Source organism: Larus michahellis, chromosome 8 (genome assembly GCF_964199755.1).
Source record: "Larus michahellis chromosome 8, bLarMic1.1, whole genome shotgun sequence".
NCBI lineage: Eukaryota > Metazoa > Chordata > Aves > Charadriiformes > Laridae > Larus > Larus michahellis.
Window position 1 is genome coordinate 33,103,375 of NC_133903.1, and position 24,259 is coordinate 33,127,633.

Consider the following 24,259-nt stretch of genomic DNA (forward strand, 5'->3'; position numbering starts at 1 on the left):
GGGACGTTCTCCTTTCATGGAGCTAGCATTGCCCAACAGAGAAATCAACCCTTGTCTCTAATTCTCCTTCTGACCCTGTTACTGACTATGGAGCTTTGAAGTCTCTTAAATGATATCTCAAGTACCCTATCTGGTAAATGAAAACAATAGTTACCTTTCTTTGTAAATAGTGGTGAAATCCAGAATATCAAAGATCTTATGTAAGGTACAATCAAATTGAAACAACGCTGTTTGAAATATCTACAGATACCGTTACAAAGACCACTGTTAAAGGGAATCCAATTTAAAATATCTTGAACAGATTTTGAGAAAATTTTATCCTTTCCTTTATGAATTACTCAACATAAAGTAGTTCCTTGCTGTATTTTCATATTAGTGTCTAAAACTTTGCAATTTGAAAATTCTTCTTTTGAGAGAAGTGAATTTTAACATTTTAGCGCATGCAGGGCAAAGTGGATTTTCTTTTGCCCTGTTCTTTTCTTTTTCTGCTTTTTCTGATTTCTTTATAGAGAAAGAAAAGCAAAGACATATTGCCTTCACTTTATCTGTCAAAACCAGTAGCAAAGACAAACAATTAAAAATCAGTCCTTAAACTTCTTAGAGATGCTAAATGATGAGGTATGGAGTGACGACTCTGATAAACAACCATTTGCTCCTGAGAATGCTTTTTCAGTGGGCTGACAGGTTTTAGTCCAGCTTCCTATGCAGGTTCCTCAAATGGTGCAGGCAGCATGAAAGAAACTAGGACAGCACTTGTCTTACAGGTGTCTATCTTAATGACATCTCCGATCAATTATTTTTGTGAAAAAAAAAAAAACAAACCACGTACTATAAAAGGAATAAAATTCAAATGCTGAGGTTACAAGGTATAGTTAAGAATTAAACCAGTGTTTTTAATAAAAAAATCTTTAGTCATTCATCTCAGCCCTGGGTGTAGGAGTCATGATTTATAAACTACTTGCAGGAATTCCAGAGATAGCCTTCTGTTTCATGGCTGATTGAGTTTTTTGAATAAACTACACTAACTTACAGAGGAAATTTAATAACCACTGTTGATTTGTCCTGATTTTATTTCATAAAATGCAATGAATGTTGCAAATTCATCTCTTGTGTAACTGTTGAGTACAATGGCATTATTTGAGGCATGAATTTGATCCAGTCTGATCATTACTGGTTTACGTTGTCTGCTTGTCTCACAGCTGCAAGCCATGGAAAAAAAGATTAACCATCTTCAGCATGTACTTTTTCTTTTCATGTTGGGTTTTTTTTTTTTTTTCAAAAATGCATATTTTAGAAGGTTTTGAAATAACAATAGGATTAGATGCTTGAGAGAAAATTAGGTCATATATTTGTTAGATACAAATCTCGCAAGTAATTAGAAACATGGGTATCAAGCAATATTTGTATTCTGTACTGCTGCCTTTGTGTGGAGACAGTGGGGATTTCAGAATAACCCAATCAGTGTGCTCTGCACTTTTTCCCTCTCTAATATGTTTATAGAATACTAGTAAGTATGGCTTTTAAACTACTCTTGTAAGGGGGAAAATTACCTGCACAAAACACACATTTACACGTGTCTCTACTTTTGGAATACTTCAACAATTTTTGTCCCATTTTTAATATACCACCTAGATGCTTAAGGTGCAAGTTGGAACGTATTATATATGTAACAGAGGAAGTACGGGATTATATACAATTTTTTTAGCTGTAATTGGCAGAAGTATTTAACATGAGTGGCTGCTTTTGTTAGCCAATTTTTCCAGAATAACATGGGAATAAATGGGTATATATTAAGGTGTAGATAAATGAATGAATATCCTTAATCTTGGAGCCAGTAACACCGCCGTATAGTTTTAATTTGAACTGAATGAGGAACATGCTAAAGGAATATAATGGCTAAATTCAATTTTCAGACAACTTATTAAATACTTTTTATACCAGAATGTATAGACTAAAAACTGCTTTTCATTTATGTCTAGTTAAAAACACACATTGCAGAGGCTCCTACATGAAAGTTTATATATGGGTGACTGTCGGCCGTTTATTGGAGACACACTGTAGACTATGCCAAATTCCCCTCTTTCTCTTATCCCCTTGCTGCTTGTGCAAGATTGGACACTGGAAGAGAAACGAAAGCAATGGCTGTCTCTGAGGGAGTTAAAATAGACAAGTGAAATACTGTAAAGAAACAATGGAAAGAAGTAGCAAGAGAATCCAACAGGAGGCCAGGGGGAAAGAAAGGATCTGCAAGAGTGATTGGCGGAGAAGAGGATAGCTGGGCAGAGCAGGAGCCAGGAGCGTTTGAAGAAAACGAGGGACAGCAGTGATGTGGATCAGAGGAACAGAGAGAGATTGGAGGGCTTGAGATAGGAAAGTAGTCAAGAAAACAGGGGGAAAAGGTCAGGAAGGAAAGAGAAACCATGGGACTGTGATCAAAGCCAAGCCAGAGGTGGAGAAGGAGAGGGAGGAAATAGAAGCAAACAGGAAAGAAACAATGAAGGAAAATTCAGAAACAAACTTTATGGCCCAGCCTTGAACACAGCTGTGATCATGAATTGGGAGGCAGAAGGGGGCTGTGCAGAAACACTCTTTCCCAAGCTTGTGGCTTGGAATGTGTCCCAATGACTTCTGCTGGCAGGAAAGGGGAGGGGGGTGAAAATTGCAGCTCCTTAGGCTCTGGCAAAGCTGCTGCTGAAATTGGGTGAACCTCTCAGAACAGGGGTTCCCTGTATTGTTCTGGTCCTGTACAGAGCCATTGAGCATGGGGCAAACTGAAAGAGTAAGCCCCAAAGCAGTCCATCTGGCTTGCAAAAGTTTAATCTGCACATGGCCATCCTCCTAAGGATATTTTAAGAGTTCTTCTTTATAACATTGTTCAAAGATTAATAAGGAAAAGCCTACATTTAACAGCATCTCCAGTACTGAGAGGGTTTGATGTGTATTATAAACATGCTGCACAACACCTCTGCTTGCCAGGTGAAGGAATGTCTCACCTCAAAAAAGAGAAGAGAAAGATTTCAACATCAGAATGGGGAATGACACTACAATAGCATCTGTCTCCCAGCATCAAAAATTGTAATAGAGATCGGTGAACTGCTCAGGACAAGATAGACGATGCTATCCAGTCTTTCACTGGGGGAAAACCCATAGCGTAAGCAGAATAAATGATACAGACTGTTCTTCAAGCCCAGTCTGAGACAGGCTGGATGGGTGGTGTCTTGAGAAAGTCCTCTCCTCTTGCCTAAGTCCATCTCTTGTAGGAGGCATTTGGCTTTAGAGAATGGAGTCACCAGTAAGGTTGAAAAGGGCAGGTACCAGACCCACATCCCCTAAAGAAGTGCTGGAAAGCACCATTGCACACTGAAAAGATTCTGTCAGAGAAGAACTTTGCTAGGAGTTTATTGCGGGAGCAGTGTCATCTAAACTGCAGACAGTGTTCCAGCTGGCCAGCTCTTACCTGTGTTTCTTCTTCCCTTTCGTTTTTGAGACAGGGAAAAAAGACCCTCACAATTAATTAAAAGCACAGATAAAACTACCAGAGATGAGCCAGGGAGTAAAAAGGGAACAAAGCAATTAAGAACATTCCTGCTAAAAATTCACTAGGCGTACTGTAAAATTCAGAGATCGTTGTGCCCCTCAAAAACACGGCAGAAAGAAGCACACACTTAAAAGAGCTTTCAATTACTTACGTGCCTTTGGCTCCCTTTCAGGATGCTGTGGAACTGGAAACAGCCACGGTAAAGGTATTTTCTCTGCATTTGCCTTTCTTGACAAAACAGCTCCAATATTTTGATCTCAAGAATAATCAGCTCTTTTGTGTTTCCTTTTCAACTGACTGCAGACTTTTGCAAGTTAAAAATTAATGACAACTTCTCTTCCTCTTTTTTTTTTTAAACAAAAACCTTCTGTGCTCTTTTCTGAAAAAAAAAAAAAATAATCTTTTTCCTACAACCTTTAAGTATTAGTCTAAATGGCATTCAAACCACTCTTCTCTCTCTCCTTCTGCAGTAACACACAAAACAAGTTCCACCACAAAACAACCTGGCTCGTGGAAACCATTATTTTGAAGATGAAACATTGTGTTGTGTCCTTTACCACTATTACAGGCAGTCAGTCTGTTAGAACATATTGGGCGATTATAGGCTAGTCTTTTCAGAGAAAGCCATGGGTTTCAAGTTAGCAGTAACCATCTATCAATTCTTGAGATTATGCCATGATTTACTGTCACAGCATCATGTATTCTCTGATTTTCTGCCTCCTGTGAAACATTGTGCTTTCCTTTTCTATTGATGTATCAACTATAATAGTTACAAGCAGCTACAGAAAAATCAATAGCGAACTTTCATTACTGTGCACATAAAGAGTACCATGCTGCGAGAGCACCTCGCTGTTAAATAGTCACCAGCAGTAAGGTGCACTATAAATGTCTGTTATTTTGGTCTAAATGAAGAATGTCTGAATTTGAAACATCAAATATCTAGGATTTTTGACACCACTGGATTCTATGTCAAGTCTTTCCAGTATGTGATTTTTTTTTTTTCCAGGTGTCAGGCTTGATTTGTCTTTTTTTGTGCTGGGATCTGTGTATTTTTTTTAACCTGAAGCTGACACAGGAAATTAATATCAAAATAAAGTATTGCTGGGCTCTGCTTAACTGTAAGCTCATTAGGTTTGGTTGGGCGGAAGTGGTAAGAATTGTGTTAATCTTTGTGGAAATAGTTTATATCTTACTAAGTGAAGTAAGCTGACTTTGATTAAGGTGAACAGACCAATAATCCCTGTGTTAAACACAGAGACGAAAGAGGTACCACAGTGTCACTGCAGGCTCAAAAGTGCTCCTCGGACTGTGCACTAGGAAAAGGACTGAGTTGCTTTTCAACCCACAGTTTGGAAAAAATAGTGTAAATTTTGAATATATTTATTTGTCTCTGGGAACACGTTAACTTCCAATTAGCGAATATAAACGAAGAATGGCAAGAACAACAGCAAACATGTGAGTGTGTCACCTTGGACATGCCCAGGGCATTTGGCTTTTCGGGCCGTTTCTCCAGCAGTTGGGTAAGGGTCCCTGCAGGGCAGGCGGGCAGTTCTGCCGCAGGAATTAGTACTTACTTTGGCATTTTGAGACTATGGTGATTTACAGCTATAAATGCACTGTTTGTTGCAGAATACCTTCTATTTGAAAGCCTGTGCGTTCCCATGAAACTAAAGCAGGAGAATGCACATGTGTACTTACACGAGTCATGTCCTGCCAAATGCATATCCCGCTGTCTGCTGCGGCCGCACGGTTACAGGAAAGCACTGCTTCTTGGCCTGGGCATAACTTTCAGGAAAATTAACCTTTAAAGAAATCCAAATTGCTTTTACAATTTTCGTATTACTAACTCATATAACTTTTCCCTTAAAATGAAAACCAGAACAGTAATTTCATTCCAAACAGCAATCCACAGGCCTGCCTGTAAATACCCCTGCTTTGAAGAGTACAGCGAGATCTATCTAGAACTGACCTTAATCCAATGAGTGTTGATTTAGGTGGAGGTGGATCTAGAATTAAAAATCCTTCTAGATCCTAACCAATAAAGGCGAAATCCAGAGTCTAATTCAATAAAGCATCAAGGGACTTGGCAGAGCATCACCGGGATCCTGAGGGCATGTGTGTCACTGGTGGGGTGAGCCTGGCCAGGGCAGGAAAAGGGCAAACCTCAGTTTGCAGGAGGCCAAGCTCCCTCATGTTCCTGACCTCCTCTGCAGACCATCACAGCAGACACTGCACAGTGCCAGAGGCGCACTCGCTTCCTTCACCTGACATGTGGCATTAGGGGCCAAAAAGTACCTCTGCCCTTCTGCTGAGAACATGAATTTTTTGGCACCAGGTTAGGGGGAGTTCCAGCCAGAGAGTAGTGGTAGCCTTTGTGCTCCCCATGTTAAACCTGTGACTATGTTGTCCATGGAAATTTCTCATCTATATCTGACCAAACATTCGAGTCTGAGCTGAGCAGTGAGCACAAGTGGAGTTTACCTGACTTATTTCTGCTATTCCTTAATAAGCAATTGGAATATTAAAATATTAAAATCCAGTCCTTTCTTCTCAAGAAATTGCAGATAGCTGAGCCTCATATTTGAAATGTAGGTGTAAGAGTATTTCCTCTATCCCACCCTTGTCTACCCTATCAGTTTAACTGATGAGTAACCATGTTCCCAGAGGGACTTTCAGGTGAACTTTTCTTTAGCTGTCATATTTTTATGTTTAAAAGTATAAGCAGTGCAGATGAAGAACCCGCCAGAGTCTTTGGGAAAAGAGTCCAAAGCTGATATGCATCCAGTGTTTCCTGTGTGCCAGCAGTGACACATGCAGAGTGCCCATTCAGGCTTCTGTCACTCCTGTTTGCTAAGACACTTCCACAGCTAAGCACGGACACGTGTCACAGCAAAAAATGAAATTTGCTACTTCCGCTCAGATGAATAGGCAGCGTCAGGAACAATACGCTTTGAAATTCCACAGCAGAAAATTACTTACCTTAGTTGTGTTTACTGTCCATGCAAGCTAGACCGAGAGCACAGGAGAATGAAGTGGGGTTCTTTTCCACCTAGCAGGAGGCAAAGAGGCCTGGGCTGGCAGGGGGGCCGGGGGGCCAGCACGAGGACCCTGTCTCAGGGCCAGTGGCTCTGCTGTCGCTCAGTGAGGAGCACCAGCACACGGTGTGCTGCATTTAAGCAAACGCATGGGCTGGTCGCAGTCAGGCGTGGTAATGATCTGATGACTGATAGACACACGGATATGATGGGACCACTCTCGTCAGCGCTCTTCATCTAAGCCAGCAAATTTTTTGCCAACACTAATTTGATAGGGAATTGAAAGGGCATCTTAAGAGACAACGGCTTCAATGTACTGTCATTGGTTTTGTGAGCTGTTCGCAGTTATGTTTGCACAGTAAATAATTGTAAATGTCCAAAGTAGAGTCTAGCTCTTATAAATAATAACAGTAAAATTCAAATGTTTGCCTAATAAGAGTTGCATATTACTTTCTACTGTAGCTCTACTGCAGTGCTTTCAGCACTGAGCAATTGAATGAATGCATTTTGCTTTATATTATTTCAATATAAGTATATAAGAAAATAGTTCTTTTGCTGATTTCCACTTCCCACATCTTACAGAGGCAGAGGTGATTATCTTTTTCATGTTCTTTCTAAACTAGAATCAGCTACCACTGATACAACCTAATTCAGTGGCAAATACCTGTTGGTGCAAACATCGGCACATAAAATTAGTAACATCATGTCTTTAAAAGTCTCAGAAAAGAAGAGAAATAGTTTTTTGAAATCAATATGTCTGAAAAAAAGATGATTGGTTGGTTGTCTTACACTAAGCCTTGTCTCAAAATAGTGCAAAAGACTTAAAACTCTAAATTATTTGTTAATTATGTTGACAGAAAGTCATAGTAGAGTCTTGTACTTCTTAGATCAGTGTATCATTAAAACGCTTTTGCTTAACTACATTTCCTTCTTTTAAAGAGAACATATTGTAATAATTTTTGCTCCTGTGGGACTTTCGATCTAAACAAAAGGATAAAGCCAAACAAAATTCACTAAGTAGTAAAAAAGTGGTACGAAGTTTTACTCTAATCTGGAAACCACTATAATGATATAATTGGCTGGTCCAATATTTTTAACCAAGTTCAAAAAAGTTTGAAATATAATAATGAAATGCAAATACAGTCCTGATCCCAAAGACCAGAAGAATGCCTTTAAGCTAGTATTTATAACAAGAGCTATTCGACTGAGCTCTCTTGTAAATTTTATCATACCTGAGGCAGTTTTCCTCAGTCGATTAGCTGGAAAGCTGAATATATCCTGAGGCAAACCAGACATCTAGTACAGGCTAAATTCAACTACTGGAGCTTAAATTTGGCTTAATATATCCCCACTTGGATCTGCCTGTTTAATTCTCTTTCATATGATAACGTTGGTTTATTCATAGTCTGGACTTGCCACCTGAACAAACTGTACCTCATATCTTATTCTAATGGAAAAAGAAAACTTTGCAAAAACCACAAAAGTTCCTGACTGAATATCAAATGCAAATTTGGGATTAAAAACTGTTTTGTAAAGTGACTACAAGATTAGTACAGAGAGATTTTTCCCCTAAGGAGTACTGCTTTTTATGATCATGCATTTTTTATACTCTGCAGAGACAGATGGGCTTTATAAAAGGATACAGCCTGCTACTCAAAAGGGTTTCAGTGGCAGCTGCACTTCTGTGTTTTAACCTCAGTAGAAATTTATATTCGATATTTTTCCAGAAAATATTTATATTTCTTCTTTTAGGACTATATCACCCCTTGGTGTAGTTCCAGCGGCGGCAGTAGAAATACGTCTGAGATTAATCTGCTCTATTATCCCTATTTTAAACAGTACTTGAGTAGTAGGAGAGGACTAGAAAGGGAAAGGATAGATAATGTGCAAGCTTCTCATGAGTGCAATAAATCCAATCATTCAGAAAAGTTGCAAATGTCTAAGAAAAAGCAGAGCAAGTATTTTCTAAATAAAACCAGATCATTCTAAAATTTTCATTCCTTTTTTCCTAAACATTCAGCTTCTTCTCAGATAAATAATAGATTCTTTCTTGCTCCTCTCTACATTATACTGTACTGTCTATTATTGCAAGTTGCATACAGCACCCTTTCTGCCTCAGTTCATAACTTCAAGGATTTTGTATGATGTCCCCATCACCATTCCCAGGAACTTCATAAATATTTATGACATCTTAAACTATTCACACCGTACAAATTGTAGACATTGACAGCCAGTTCCTTTAAAACACCAACAATCCTGTATTGTTCATAGGCTATTGAAGATTAAAATGATGTTTCAGAAATTAACTGGGGAAACCATTTGGTTCGATAAATTTACTATTTATTCTAATTTTTTTAACTCTTATCAGAAGCCTTGTTTCTGCTTTTATCAAATGTGATACCTTTTTTCCTGGTAACTGTAAGTGTGATATAAACTAGTGCTATGGTTGTAGATTTGTCTGCATTTAAACATATATACATATATATATATGTATATGCCTTCTGATAGCATGATAATTAACATGCCAGTTTTCTTATCCATTCTTATTCCAACTGAATATTCATAAAACAAACATTTCTAGCCCAGTATAATATGAACCTGGAATTCGGTGAGGGGTTAGGAAAAATTAGTTTTGACTCATGCTCTTTCTCGGTTTATCTGTGGGACCTTCACTAATCACTTCTGCCCCAGTGTATCAACACGTGCTAGCATACAGATATGACCATGGCTCCACGGGATAGTGGTTATATAATTTTTCCTTGGAAAAGAGACCTAGATGGAGACATTTTTTCTAGGATTGAGCTGTCATTTACCTCAAGCGGTCACTAGGTCAAATAGACAAACAAACCTGGAAACAGGAATCAGGAACCCACATCAGCCCAGGCAGCTTCCCTCACCACCAGCCTAGAAAAGGCAGGCTATAAATTTGGGCTTAAATCACCTAGAGTTATTTTTTTTTGGTGCAGCAGCAGAGCTTCAACCCAAAGACTGGAGCACATCTGAATTTTACAACCCAAAGACTGGAGCACACCTGGCCATGCTTTTCCCTCATGAGTCACAGTGAGAAAGGCTGGACTTTGTATTTAAGGGTGCAGTTGGCTGTGGACTTTGGGACCAGACTTGTGAGCAGCTCTTACTCCAAAGGAGGCCTGGCAGGATCTTGTTTTATTGTGTTTCAGTGACGACCATATCATGTATGCCTCATTGAAAAGTAATAAGGATGTTGGATCCTGGGGTGCCAGGACGAGAAGCGGGTGGAGATTTTGTTTGTTTGTTTAACTTTCGAGTCAGTAAATTCAGCCTGAGCTGTTGAAAGTCAAGTTGTTTTATGCTCCCGAGTGATGACTCAGTAATTACACCAGTCATAAACGTTCAGGCAATCAAATTAGGCTTTGCCCTTTGTCTTTACTGGGAAACAACTGAAATTTAGTAATATAATTTCACAGTCACGCAAGGAGGGGGATCCAGCTTACTTCCCCATGTCTCCCTTTCCACTGCAGAGTTAACAGCAGCAAAAGCAATTATAAAATTCTTCACCGAAGTCAATAAGCACAGTTGTTAATAGATATCAGGAGCTGATATTGTCAGTAAGAATCTATCATTTTGCAGTCTTTTTGGAATAGAATATTTTAAATAACAGTAGAAAGTCTAGCACTCTAAAACAACAGCAAAATATGTTTTAGTTGCGTATGAGTTGTTCTGAAACAAACGAAAGGTCCATCAAGATTGAATACCGAGGAGATGAAATAGTATTCAGATTAAGAATTACAGCTTGTTCTCTCATCAGCATCTTATTCTCACTTTAAAAATATATATCATTTTGCCCAATACTTAGGTGTGAATGAACTACATTGCTATAGAAGAATTTAATCAAGATTTCCAAAACAATGTGCCCATTATCTGATGTAATATTCAACTGAAAATGAAAATTACTTTATGACCCTAATAAACAGTCAGAGATCGATCATTGCACTGTTATAAATAGCTTAACCACTGCCAAAAAAAGTGCTTCTAAAGACAGGAAAAGTTTTCTACACATCCAGTTTGGACCAGGGAGTCTTAAGAAAAGAGAAGTGGTTTTTCTCGTTATAATGTAAAGGTTTTCCCAGGTTTGGAAAGTGCTAAATAGAGTGCCTTACCGCTGATTAACAAATACACCTATCAAAAATTGTTTCCCATGACGTCTAAGTAAATAATATTATTCAGCACAACCCTTCTGTAATAAAATTGAGAGGAATTTTGCAGTAAGGAACTTATCTTTAGCATAAATCTTCCTTCATTATAGCATTTTGTCTGTCAAGACGGCTTAGCTATAGGAAGGGCATACATCTGCCTTCATGACAGATGTGTTATATGGAACCACTGCTGTTGCCATTAGTTTCAATGGAGGAGAATTGTGGGTAATTTTCAGAGATTGGCACTTTATCAACCATTACTACTCTTGCCCTTGAAAAATTTTTTATCACATGTCAAAAATCTACCTGTGTTTTAAGTCCTGTAACCTGCAGGGTTTGCAGGGCTAGCAGAGAGCGGGCAAAAAAAATTAGGAAAAAGCTGTGTTTAAAGAGAGGAAGGTTTGGTAACGTCACCTCCATCCTGGGTAATCCCCCTTCTTTGAACTACTCTGGCGGAAAAACCTCCACCAGAATTAACATATCCCATCATCAAGGTCAAATGGGAATTGGCCTCACAGCAAAGCCCCTGACAGGAACCTCGACTTTGGGCTGAGGAGCCTCGTTGTATCTTTCCCTGATAAAACAGCATGTTTCTAAGCAGAGGCAATGCTGCTTGTTAGGCCAAGCGGGCGGGCTGGCTGGAAAGAACAGACAAACCTCCTGGAGGGTGAGCCTGAAGGCCATCCTGGCAAAAATACCATCACTAGAGGTTGGAAGACATCATATTTTACCTACACATTTGAAAGCCATTCCAAAGAGCTGCTAAGCTTTGGGGCCAGTTGGGTTTCAATAAAGCCCTTAAGGGACTTTATACCTGGGCTGGTATTGAGTCCTATTGCCTGGGGTATCTGCAAGACTGTTTCCAGGCTTGTGAAAGTGAGAAGTTTCCCCCCACGGAGAAGCCTAAACACAACCTTATTTCGTCCTCACAGCACCAGGACTTGCAACGGTGCAAAATACAGAGAGGCAGCCGAGCTGTCTGTGCCCACATCTCTTCGTCGCTTCATGTAGAAAGAGCATCTGATAAAAGACATGAGCAGTCAAATTCAACCATCTTTCTTTGGGCAATATTTACGCTGTTCCTAAGGAGTTACTATTTTTCAAATTTAAATCTCTCATTCTCTTTCATTTTTCTTTTCAAAATTCCCAGACCAAGGGAAGCTCTCTACAGATTAGTAGACCACCAAATCTTCAGTATTTCATGTCTGGAATATGAGAGGGAGAAAATCTCTCTGAAACCTAAATATTTTCCCCCTCTAAAGACCAGACCCATTTTTGGGGAAAATATGCAAAAGTGTTCTCCTCGGGCTGAATGTTGTATGCAGTTTCAGCTTAATGCACAGCTTTATAGCAGATACAGAAAATAATCAAAATGGGGGGGATTTCTGGGAATACTGGCAGATCTTTACTGGGACTGCAGAGCAGATCCTGACATGCTATAATACTGTTTTTGTCTTAATCGTCAAAAGTAAGCTATAGAGAACAAAAATTCTTTGTTTGACAGAAAAGCAATTGCTATTTCTTGTAAAACATATAATATATTCCAAAGACCTAAGGGTTTACTTTCCAATAAGGATAGAAAAAGATGTGCGCCCCACTGTGAGCTCACAGTAAGGCTGTTTCATGTAAAAAGTTGGTAATTAGTCCCTGAGTGAATAAAGTAGAAGAGATAAGAGACTGATACTTACTGTAGCAACACAAAACACTTTTTCTAGCTGCTAGGATTTAAAGGGTGTGTGGGTGGGAGGGGGGGGCCCTACTCCTACTCATTTAATTTACGAGCGTCTAAACCTTGGAAAATGATTTCTTGCATTAAGCTTAAACATGTGTACTTTAAATTGTTACTAACTGATGTAAAGATTGATAGGAGACACTCCAATTCTAAAAAGCAGACAGGAATGAAGAATTACATGAAAGCGTAGAAGAGTGCTGTGCGGTACCCATCAGCAGCAGATTTCACACTCATTTCACACCACTGCCTTCAGCAGACCTACACCAGCATTGCCTGATGTTTCTCCAAGTTAACTCATTAGCATTCAAAGGATCTTTATCAAAAAGGAAATACTTGGAATACTAAATCACGTACCTTTAGCCAGAGTTATATAGTAAATACCAGGAACAAAACCAAACACAAAGCACAGGAAAACCATCTACTTACAAACCAAAGTTACTATTTAATAACATTTGTATCACTATCAGCTAAATGCTAAGTACCAGAAGTAAAAAATACGTAGCATTTCTTGTTCTACCTGCAGAACTTGGAGCTACTGGAAATAGCTTAATATTCACATGCTTTCCTTTGTTGTTATTCATCTTTATTAGAGCTAGAGTTTGTGATTCTCTCTCAAAAATAACTACGTAATTTACATTGCAACTATGTGTTTGGCAAACTTCTTTTTTAGCAATCTACAAAATATCATAGAAGAGCTTGAGAAGTGACAATAGAGCTTTACACAGCACTCTCAGCACATACCATTTGATTTACTTTCTCTCTCTCTTCAGTTTGTTTCATTTGCTTCACTGCAGCACTTATTGTTAATGTATCCAAAAATCATATCCAAAAATCTTGGTTGCTTCATGAAGACTCACACCAAAATACATACCTGGTCATCAGGTTGCCTCTACATCCCCACTATTATGACTGCAGTCATAGAGAGATCTACACACAGATTAATTGTGTAGTGATGCCCTAAACTGTAATCATTTAGACTACAAGTACCTGATTCAGTATAGAAACAGTCAGGAAAATTCTACAAATTTTCACTGGTTAACTAATAACATGTTGTTTACAAGCACTGAGTCTCACCACAAATGTCAAGAATTTGTGCAGAGGAAATATATTAAAAGTATTTCCTCAGGCTGGATGTGGTATAGAAGCCCGAGAACTACTTTTTGTTTACTGTTAGTGTTAACTGGAGTTGTTTTTACATCTGACTTCAGTGCTTATGTTGCCACACAGGAGTATTTAAAGAACTGTCCACTGAGATGAGAAAAAAACCCACCACACAGACCTTCTTCCCCCGTAGTTCTGCAACTTCCATGCAATTCAGGCAGGCCACATAGCTGACGAGCGCGCAGGGACACCTGTACAACACACAGGGACACCCACTGCCAGAAGCCACCGATCCTGTACACGGGCGTAATGTAGATAAAACATGATGCCTCCTTTTGGCTTGCAGTATGAGATCAATATATCAGATCAGAGGACAGAATGCATCTCTATGAAACATATACCGAATTCTCCACTTCTGCAGGAAAACACAAAAAAGTTGCAATTCTCAGATTTTGTTTCTTCCTGATCTTTGCAAAAATTGATTTTGTGATGCTGCCAATAAATATATATTACCTGCAGTAACACTTAGACAGAGAACAAAAATGAGAATGAACCTGTTTTTCCAAGAAGTCAGCACAATGTAATCTCACAGTATGATTCAAAACAGACAGAGAGCAAGAGAAAGATGCCCTTTGAATTCAAAGGGGGTTGAATCAGCTAACAGTTTCTAAAACTTCCTGATGTTTAAAGTTATTCTTAACAGGGAAAAGAAGTTCGAAGTACTGCTTCTGAAATCATTATACATTTTATCTTGCTGTTTAACACAGTTTAATCTCCAGCATGGTCCCTGTTTTCTGTGTGAATTTCTTATGTTCTAACAAGTCATTCTTGATTGTGTTTTGCATCTGAAAGCGACCTATTTAGAATAAACACGGTAGGTGATACCGTTCCTTTCTTAACTTTATAAAAATATGCTTAGAACACCCAATTTTTAAACCAGGTTACACTAGCTACAAAATACCTCAGGAGTTTTATGCAGGTATGTAAAATAATAAACAGTTATATTTTGTGTGAGAAAGCGTCCAGTGTAATACATGAAAACATGATTATCCAAAGATCTCCAGAGACACTGACAAAAAGACTTTGAGTTTGAATAGCTAAGGGACCAGGCATAGCACCTTTGAAGTTTCCAGTTCTCCTCACTCTGGCTAAGGCAAAGTTCAGACAATTCTTATTGGACAGCTGTCACAATTTAAGCATTGCTAACGCGTTCCTTAAGCCAGCTAGCAAAATTCAGATGGAGGTCGTGTCCCGAGTTCCCAAACAAGCAGCACAAATCCGGGAGTCACTTGCTTCATTTCCACAGTGAAACTGGGAGAGGAAGGAGGCAGGCAGTGACGACCGCAGCAGGAAACACCCCAGCTCACGCCAGAGCAGAGCTGAAGCGCGGGCGACAGCCAGCACGCTCCAGAGGCTCCTGCTCAAAGCCGGGGACTCAGGCCCTGGAGGCAATGCGCTGCCCTGGCCTGCCATTGAGGTCCTTGGCATCCCTCCTATCCTCTTGTCCTGAAGAAAATATTTGCCTCCCCCAACCGTTTCTTTCATATTCCAGCACACAGTTATGTGCAGGAACTAACATTTGCTCTATTGAAAGTAGTTCTAGGAAAAAGTACAGTGAGACCCAATTTACACAGCCTCCCAGGCTGCTGATGGATTGGGGGACCAACGTGTGTTCCTGTTTTGCAAAGGAAAACACTCATTTCCCCTCCCATCAAAGGCTGGCATTTACAATGAACCAAAATCTGCCAAATTCCGCCAAATTCCCCATCTCCTGTGCTCCAAGAACACCCATAGAAGAGCATTTGTTGAAAGTGAATTAGCAGCGTAGTTATGCTCAGTAACGGCGTGCTTTAGCAGTACAAGAAACTGTGTGACAGAACTCTACTGATGGTGTAAGTGATCAAACACCAACCAAAACAAGTTCTCCCAGCAAGAGCACTTTGATCACTTCACTCTTTCTGCACTATAGCAGCACCCTAATTTGCAAGCTTTAGAATAACTTCTGCATTCTCCAGACACGTCGAAAGAAGATACCATCAGAGTAACTTTTACACAGGGAAGCAAATAATGAGGAGTTAATATACTGGCATTTATCTCTGACCAGCATTTGCAGAGCTCGAACTTGCGGTATAGGAACAGAAGGTAATCAAACAGAGGCAGAGTGAACAAACTGTACTTGCCTTACTGATGTAAATGCCCCTGTTGTCCAATACCAAAAAAAAAAAAAAAAAATCGGTGTTGGATTTCAGAAACCATATTCAGGTTAAAGGGCACCATTCTTATCTGGTATTCCACCCAAAGGACAATGATTTCATTTTATAAAGATCATTAGCCAGTGAAATATATATTTTAGAGAGTTTCTAGTAGGGAAGATTATTTTGGCAGTCACTGGAGTGTACCAGATGGTTCATTAACATAGGCTAGACAAGTCAAAGGCTTTCAGAATCATTTAGAAAATGTCAAACAGAAACAAGAACCCTGTCACTTTTTATTAGAATTAACTACATCATACCCTGGACACAGATTTCACCTTGGGTCAGAAAAATTAATACAGAATTATATGAATTGTGTAACATACTAGGTTAAAGATAGGGCTTCCTCTTGGGACTCATTTGCTAGCAATATATTATGGTCTTCTACTTTAGGAATCCTCAACCTTTCTTTTTGTAAGCTATGAAAAGAGCTGACCTTGCTCAGACTCCATTGGTGTCTAATTGATTTGAGGTATATGCAGAATTTCAACAAGACACTCCACTAAAGCTCTTTTGTGATCATTTTCCCAGGAAAGTTGGCAAAAGGGTTCACTGAATATTCAGCAGCTTGTAAAGTATGCTTTTGTCAGGAGGAAAAAAAATACATCCATTTAGTGAAACACTGCCTTCGTAAACAGGAATTAAAATGCAACTGAATTGTTATTTTTTTTTTTTTATTATCATTCAGATGTCAAAAATCTTGAGAACTTCCAGCTTGTGGAAGGTGTTCAGGAACAAGTGAATGCTGCTCTGCTGGACTACACAATGTGTAATTACCCACAGCAAACAGACAAATTTGGGCAGCTTCTCCTGCGACTACCAGAAATCCGGGCCATCAGTATGCAGGCCGAAGAATACCTCTACTACAAACACCTGAACGGGGATGTGCCGTGTAATAACCTTCTCATTGAAATGCTGCATGCAAAGAGAGCATAAATTATACCCATTAGAGCTTCTGCTTTCAAGGAAAAAAAAAAAATATTCTGAACTGCTCCAAGCAACACTAATTAAAATGTGGTTTTAAGACTTTGCAAAATGGTATAATAATCAAATACTAATAGTAAATAAGTGATGTATCAGGGTATTTGTATTGCAAACTGTGAATCATATGCTACACATCCCCAAAGGAATCTATATAGGACTTTATACTGGATTGAAGTCGACTTACCAAGTGGATACTGTCACCAATGTCAACACGAAAAGAACAGAATGATTCTTGTATATTTAACTCTGCTGATTGCCAATATGAAGAAACTTAGGAGGAAAAAAAAAAAACACCAAACTGATCCGTGTGATTGAGCTAAGATAGTGGGGAATTTGAGTGCACTAAATTCCTTCACTTTACAGCAGGACTTCTAAAACAGTTATAATAGATGCAAAACTGCATCTATAGCATCTTCTGTCATCCTTCCAAGGACCCAACACTTACTTCTTCTGTGATAAATGATGTGGCATCCATTCAACAATCTGTGAGAGAGAGCTGGCGTAGGCCACGTGCTATGTAGTATCGCCACCAGATCCTGGGAGGCTGCCTGTGACTGTCGGTCTCTCAGGCCTGCACATCGCCAACACGAAGTCTGTGATCCAGTTAGCTTGGCATCCTTACTACGTTCTGAAGTTTGTTTTGTCACGTGTTCATGTTGCTCTATCAGGCAGTATCCCTCTTCTACTACTGTTATGGGGTAGCTATTAAATAGCTAAGATAAATATTCCAAAACAAATTAGCCAGTTCAACTATATACTTAACTACTGCGGTGGCTAAAATGTGGCTCTGCTCTGTATTCACAGCCATTGCCAAATAAAGGAAATGGAGATATTTTAGCCATCACAAACGATAGCTTCTTTGACACGCATAAAAAAAAATATTTTCTACAACACCAAATACTGATGTGAAAAAACTAAAAAACTTAAATTAAAAAAAAAAAAATGCATTTAGGGATGCAAGAAGAGACAAATGAATTATATGAGCTGATGATGCCATGGAGCTTATTAAGAAATGATCTTTAAAACTACCAGTAATTAAGAAACTAAATTTCAACTCAAACATCCAATATCTAATGAAACTTTTTAAAGTTAGGTAATGCATGTCTTTTACGCAAAGAAAGAAGAGTGATACTGCTGTGTCTATGTAGGCCAAAGTCTGCTGCAGAACAAATATTAGAGAAGAACAAACAATTCTCTCTTTCCAAATGAAGATATCAGTATTAACATGTAGTGCCACAGTTATAAGTCTTGCCTTATTTCATTATCCTTAAAGGTAACTGTGCAGGTGTGGATCAACATACGTTTAAAATAAAGTATTAATCTCTAACATTAACGAAAACATAGTGTTTACATTCTTTAGGTCCTGTGGGGAAAAAACTGTGATAAAATTGCAGAGCAGTGATTTCCTTATTATTTCTTTTAAATTGGTAATTATTTTACCAGTACTTAATTACTGTATGTCGTGAGACACTAAAATCAATAGGGGTATTTCATTTTGACTTTAATTTTTGAGATTATCGGCTGCACAATCACTTGTAGAAACTGTATAAAATCCTAATCTTTTAATTTTTTTCATGAAGATTGCTGGCTTTTGAATAGTTTATTTATATTGTATATGATAGTTTTCACTGTAGACAATTATGATGCTAATTTATTGTTCTTTGGTTTCATCTTTATATAAGACATAGCCAGAATGAAGAAGCCAAATATATGTGTTTACCGTAGCATGTCTTCAAGTTAGTGGAACATAGTTCAGGGACACACAAGGGTCTTTACAAATTAAAATCATTCACTTGATTAAATGTCTGTAAATCTTCATAATCCTAAATGCAGTTTATTTAAATCTATTGTAAATTATGTGAGTTATAGCTTTTTCTGTTTCATGTGAACTTGAAAAGATGCATTTCTCGTATTTTTTTCCAACCATTCATGCATTGTATACCAAAGACATCAGTTATTACATCTGCATTAGTACAAAGCACACTATTTTAATCGCCTGTATTAATCAGCTCTAACATTCTGTCCATGCATAGGGTACAAACACAGCAAAGCCTGGTGTCTGCGACTCCTAGATGCCTGTCTTCTATCACAGAACACGCGTACTGTCGTACGGACCAAAAGCAAACAAAGCACAGCTCCCTCAGTCAGCCCACACAGCAGACGTGCAAGCGTCATTTAAATAAGAACATTCTCCCTCAAGCAAACTAAATTAACAGAAAGTAGGATGCGGGTGGCAATTGCCGGTGGCCGTGAAGTACGTACACCTATGTGTACAAGATAAGTATGGTCATTCCTTCCTTCCTTAAAAGAAAAACAAAGCATAGTTCAAGTGTTTGCATTCTGTGTTTTCTCTTTTTTTTTTTTTGCCTGTTGAAAAGCTTCAGTGAATCTCACTGAATAATAAAGAAAAAAGCTTAAAAAAAATGTTGCTAACTGCATCTATATACAGGACAAAAGAATTAAAATAAGGTTATAGGAGAAAAGAAGAATTTTTCATATAGTATAATGGAAACAATTTCAGATAAACTAACATATATTTGCCCACATCTGTGGTTCCAAGAATCCTACCAGATTGCCCAAAGTACATGAACAAATAAATAAAATAAAAAAAAATCACCAACCTCGCCCTCATGTTAATTGTTAACTACTTTGTAACCAGACATTTACTTCTGACTGCCTTATTGATTACAGGACATATTAGTAAAAGCAGACTAAAATTCAAAGGGTTTGGCTTTGGCTGGTTTATTATAGTTGTTCTGTGTTTGTAAACAGACAATCTGTAAAGTCTGACTATTTGTATAACAGATGTTCTGCAGCTGCCTTGGATTTAAATCCATGCAACTCTTAGAATGTGCAGTGAGTTACTTGTTGAAGTTGAAGTTCTCTTACTGTATCGGTGAAATACATATTGTCATGTCAGTTCTTGCCCAGAGTTTCTCATCGCCAATGGAATTATTATTTTTTTTTTCAGTATTTCAATAAATATTGATATGCCCATGATGATTACTTTATAATTGTCTTTATGGTAACATCATTCCACTGAAATGAAGCACCAGGCAAAAATCCGTTACTCGGAAGAGGAGGGTAAAACGCAAGAGGAATGAGAGCGCCAGAGAGAATTTGATGCAGAGCGGAAGACGCAGATGTGGAGAGTGGCACCTTCAAAAGCTCAGGCAGCGATGGTGAAGTTGCCTAGGCTGAAACAAAAGAAATACAGCTAAACAGATCAGATACTCTGAGTCTCTAATCAAAAAGGAATTTACCAATTAGTGCTTACAAATTATTACATTTCATCTCGTACTGCACACTTAATTTTCGCTTCGCATGTCACCCACAAAGAGTTAAGCAGCCAAAGCATCAGAGGGGGAAAATGACAGAACAAAAGAAAATCAGGTAACAGGATCCAGCAGGGCTCAGGATAACCTCTCAGCAATGTAAATACGCAGCAGGGCCAGGGGCAAACCCACAGCTTCCAACACAACTGCCAGCGGAGGCTGCCAAGGAGGCAGATGTTACTGCTACTAGAGAAAAATATTTTCCTAAAGTTGCCCTCTGGCTCATCTGATTGCCATTTCGGGAGCAGGAGGGGAAGTGGTCCAAGAGAGCGTGTCTGCAGTACCCTACTGTTCTGAGGCCGAGTCCACCGCCTCCCCTGCCCTGGCTGGTAGTTGGAAAGGGGATGTTCTCTCAGGTGCCAGATCTTAATGCTTCAAGGGGAAAAAACAGGGCTATAATTAGTTATTTACAAATCCAGCGCTTCAGTGAAACAAAGCCGGTTCAGCGTTGCGATAAAAACAGAGTAAACCAGATAGGATTAGGTGGCTTACAAGTGGGCAAGGATTATTATAACTTTTAGGAATCCTAACTGAAAGCTATGATTTTGCATAAGACCCAGGGGAGACTTCAGGGTTGATACATTTTAGATAGTTTTCCTTACAAGTTATATATCTCTGGGCGATATATTTAGTATATACACCACGCGTTTCAATTATGAGGGGATTTATTTTTACCTGAGTTTGACACTGTTTCTGGAACAATCTGCTGTATGTTTTTATTAGAAACATGGAAAGAGTGAGTTCAATGTAACATAGGTCAAGTCAGTACAATACTTAGTGATCTTGACAATTTCCTGGAATACTGAATAACACTTTTCATTAACCCCTAATTTGAAGGCCATGGTCTAGATACATCACAAAAGTTCCAATAATATTTCTACCTTCTCCAATATAGTTGCTACTGTTTTCCAGGGAAATTCTATATAGGTGCATCTGCTGCACTCTGGAATCTGGAATTTGGAATGGCAGACAAGAGCATTAAATTATTGGGAAGCTTAGAAAATTACAGATAAATTTTTAGGGGCATCAGATCCTAGAGCTATATAACCCTGTGATGCTGGCATGAGCCCAAATACTTCTGTGCCAGTCCAGCAATTTCCGTTGCATGTAAGCCTGTAGAGAAACAATTCATTTTCTAAGGGCTATTTGCCAACAATATGAAAAACCTTTGCTAAAATTATAAAGGCAGAAGAGGGCCCGACGCTCAGGCGGGACGCAGACATGCCTGCCCTGATGTTAGTGGACCTGAGCTAAAGAGAGCAACACTAGAAGCTACTTGATAGGTAAAGTCTGGTCCGACACACATCAGTGGAACAAGATAAAACTTCCTTCAGCAAATATAACTTTCCAAACCCCTTATTTTTGCTCCTCTGCAGAACAAAACCCTCTCCAATTTATTGACAGTCCTGAAGTCTGGGATCGCAAGCTTGGACTTGCAATACCAGGTGAGTTTTCACCATTGCCCCGAGAAGGTCCTGACCCTTATTTCCTACCCACAGTAATTTCCTTTAGTCCTCAATTAACTAATCAGTCTTATGGCAGTTTCTGCCATGTATGCCCTGTGCACACCCAAGTGGATAATTCAGATGCAAGGTAAAGAGAGGTGGTGGTGGAATGCCGTCTCCTGATGCCGTCTCCTGATGCATCTGTAGTGTCCTGCTCAGACCACTGGTGCCCTGCCTTGGTAAGGACCATAGGTTTTAACATTAGTTGGTAATAAAACACAGGGTGAAACAAGCAGCAGAAAAACCTAGTGCTGGAGTCACAATTTTGTCCACTCACATCTTGCTCTTCCTACGCTTCAGCATCGGTGAATTCCCTGTAACGGGGGGAAATGACTCTGGGTTTGAGGTGCCGGATGTTAGGACGCTTCCAGTAACACCAATTGTTTATCGTGCTGCTGCAAACCAAAACCTCCACAGAGCAAGAGCCTCCCTGCGCGGCATTCACCCCAGTCACCCTGCGACCGACACTGCCGGACGTTTGCTGGATACTACCAATCCAGGCTGTCAGTTGCAATTATATAGTACAGCGGGGACTCTGCATCAGAGGGAATAAAGTGTGTTTGTGGGCAGGACCCCAAACGAGTCACTGTCTGTACAACAGAAACTGCTGGTGGCCACTCAGTAGCTGCTGGGTGCCTACAGAGGCGTGCACACACGCCACATGCCACCTGTGGGAATTCCTCAGGCCCATTCAAACACCCATTGCTTCTGTTCCTGTATGAACTATTTCACGATCACCGCTCCCCAGGGCACACCAAGCTTCGGTCATCCGCGCGGCTCAAGCCCTGTTTCGCAGCGGTGACCTTCCACTTACGTAAGCAGAAGCGTGTTGGTGCAGAGCAACAGAAAAGCGAGGCAGGCCTTTCTAATTGATACCATGGCTTTTATACCCCACACTACATCACTGGGTCTGTCCTGCTCTTCACAACTTCATCTCAACCTACATGTACCAAGGAAGGGAAGTTCTTCAAAGCGTTTTGCTTCCTATAGCAAAGCAGCACGTTACAGCTGCGAGTTAAGAGAAGGTCTGCAGGACTGCCTGCGTTTGAATTCCACAGCAAGAAATATGGAGTATTGTAAACGTCTATTATGATCAGTCCATAAAATACTGTAGAAAGCAAAAGAGATAACGGGGGAGGAAGAGCTCCAAAAGAAAATAAAATAAAAAGGAAGCACATGGACATGGAGGAGACACGAGGATATTTATGTTTCATAAATATTTTATCTTGATTCACTTTTAATCTAAAGGAAAAAACCTAAATAAAATATGCTGTATTATTACCATTGCTTTGAAGTATTAACAAAGCCTGAATAAATTATCATTTATGTATTTTAGGGACCTGCCACAGTAAGCAATATTATTTTTAATTTTAATTTAATAAGCATAGTTTTATTTTACAATGTATATAAATTTCAGATAAAAAGCATGGCATGGAATAATTGATTGAATATGTTTAATCAATTCATTCAACTCATGCTGTGAAAACGGAAGCTTATTATTGGAGTATGTTTTTATTTAAAATCAAACAGTATAGCTGCCTCACAAACTATGTCAAATGGTTTTCTCACTTAGCAGATTCAGTCGAAATATTCTACAGCAATGTCCTGCTCTTCCTACGACGACCTTCCTGTGAGTCCCACACTTGGATTTGCAGTTGCAGCCTCCCCCCACGTCCTGCATGCCTTTGGATACAGAACCTGACGCTGAAGCTGAGGGAGGCTGACCCTGAGAAGGTGGGCCGGGGGGGCATCTCATGGTTTTTGTTTCTTTCTTTATATTAGTCTCCCTTCTCTGCCCACCTACATTGCTGAAAACTCAGCTGATCCTCCCCAACCTCCCCCCAGCGACAGCCCTCGTTCTTCACATGAGCCTCTTGCTGCCTTTCCACTCCTTCCGTACCACTCGGATTGCCACACCACAATCCATGCTACGCGTTTCTGCTTTAATTTTCCTTCTCTTTGTATCACAAAGAAAACTCACAAGTCAACTTTACCCAGTGCGTCAAGATTTTCAGGAGAGTTACCTATATGTTGGGGAGGGGGAAAAGGTCAAGGACACAATATTGTCTGCATGTTTCAAAGCAGCAAAGTGACCACCGATGTCAAAACAGGAAAGCGACTGCGGGACCTGCTCAGGCCAGGCTGGAGAAACCCCAGCCAAAAGCAAGACAAGGTCACCAGGCAGCCTGCGATGTCCTGGCTTACAACGACCAGCTCTACAGACCTAAATAATCAACAGTTCTTACCAAACATTGTTTTCGGAGGGAAAATAGGAAACATCCAAGAATTTCAGTTCAAGAACGGCACATAAATATTAATAGCAGAATCTAAACAGTGAGCGGCATGAGGGCTAGGATTAAATTATTTTAAGGCAGACTTTTTGCTCCAACAACACGCTTAGCAATATTCAACATAACTAAGAAAACCGCCTTGGCCAAAAAGAGTAAAGGGAACAAAATTTTTCTTTTTTTTTTTTTTTTTTTTTCTTTCTCCTTTGCTTTTTTTTTTTTACGTACAAAACTTTGACACAACCCCATGGGCATCCTGTAGGGAAAAAAGAAAACTAAAAAAAACCCCCTGTACTTTCTAAGGTGACAGATTT

At 39.4% G+C, this 24,259-nt stretch overlaps 1 protein-coding gene across 2 annotated transcripts in view; it reads left to right on the forward strand.

The window, feature by feature from the left end:
• Positions 1 to 19,817, forward strand: part of NR5A2 (nuclear receptor subfamily 5 group A member 2) — a 97,743-nt gene extending 77,926 nt beyond the window's left edge. For both annotated transcript variants that reach the window (XM_074598442.1, XM_074598443.1), the window contains one exon: positions 16,522 to 19,817. In XM_074598442.1, coding sequence (XP_074454543.1) covers positions 16,522 to 16,769 — 248 coding nt within the window. In that variant the 3' untranslated portion in view covers positions 16,770 to 19,817. The remainder of the gene's footprint in view (positions 1 to 16,521) is intronic.
• Positions 19,818 to 24,259: the final 4,442 nt, after the last annotated feature.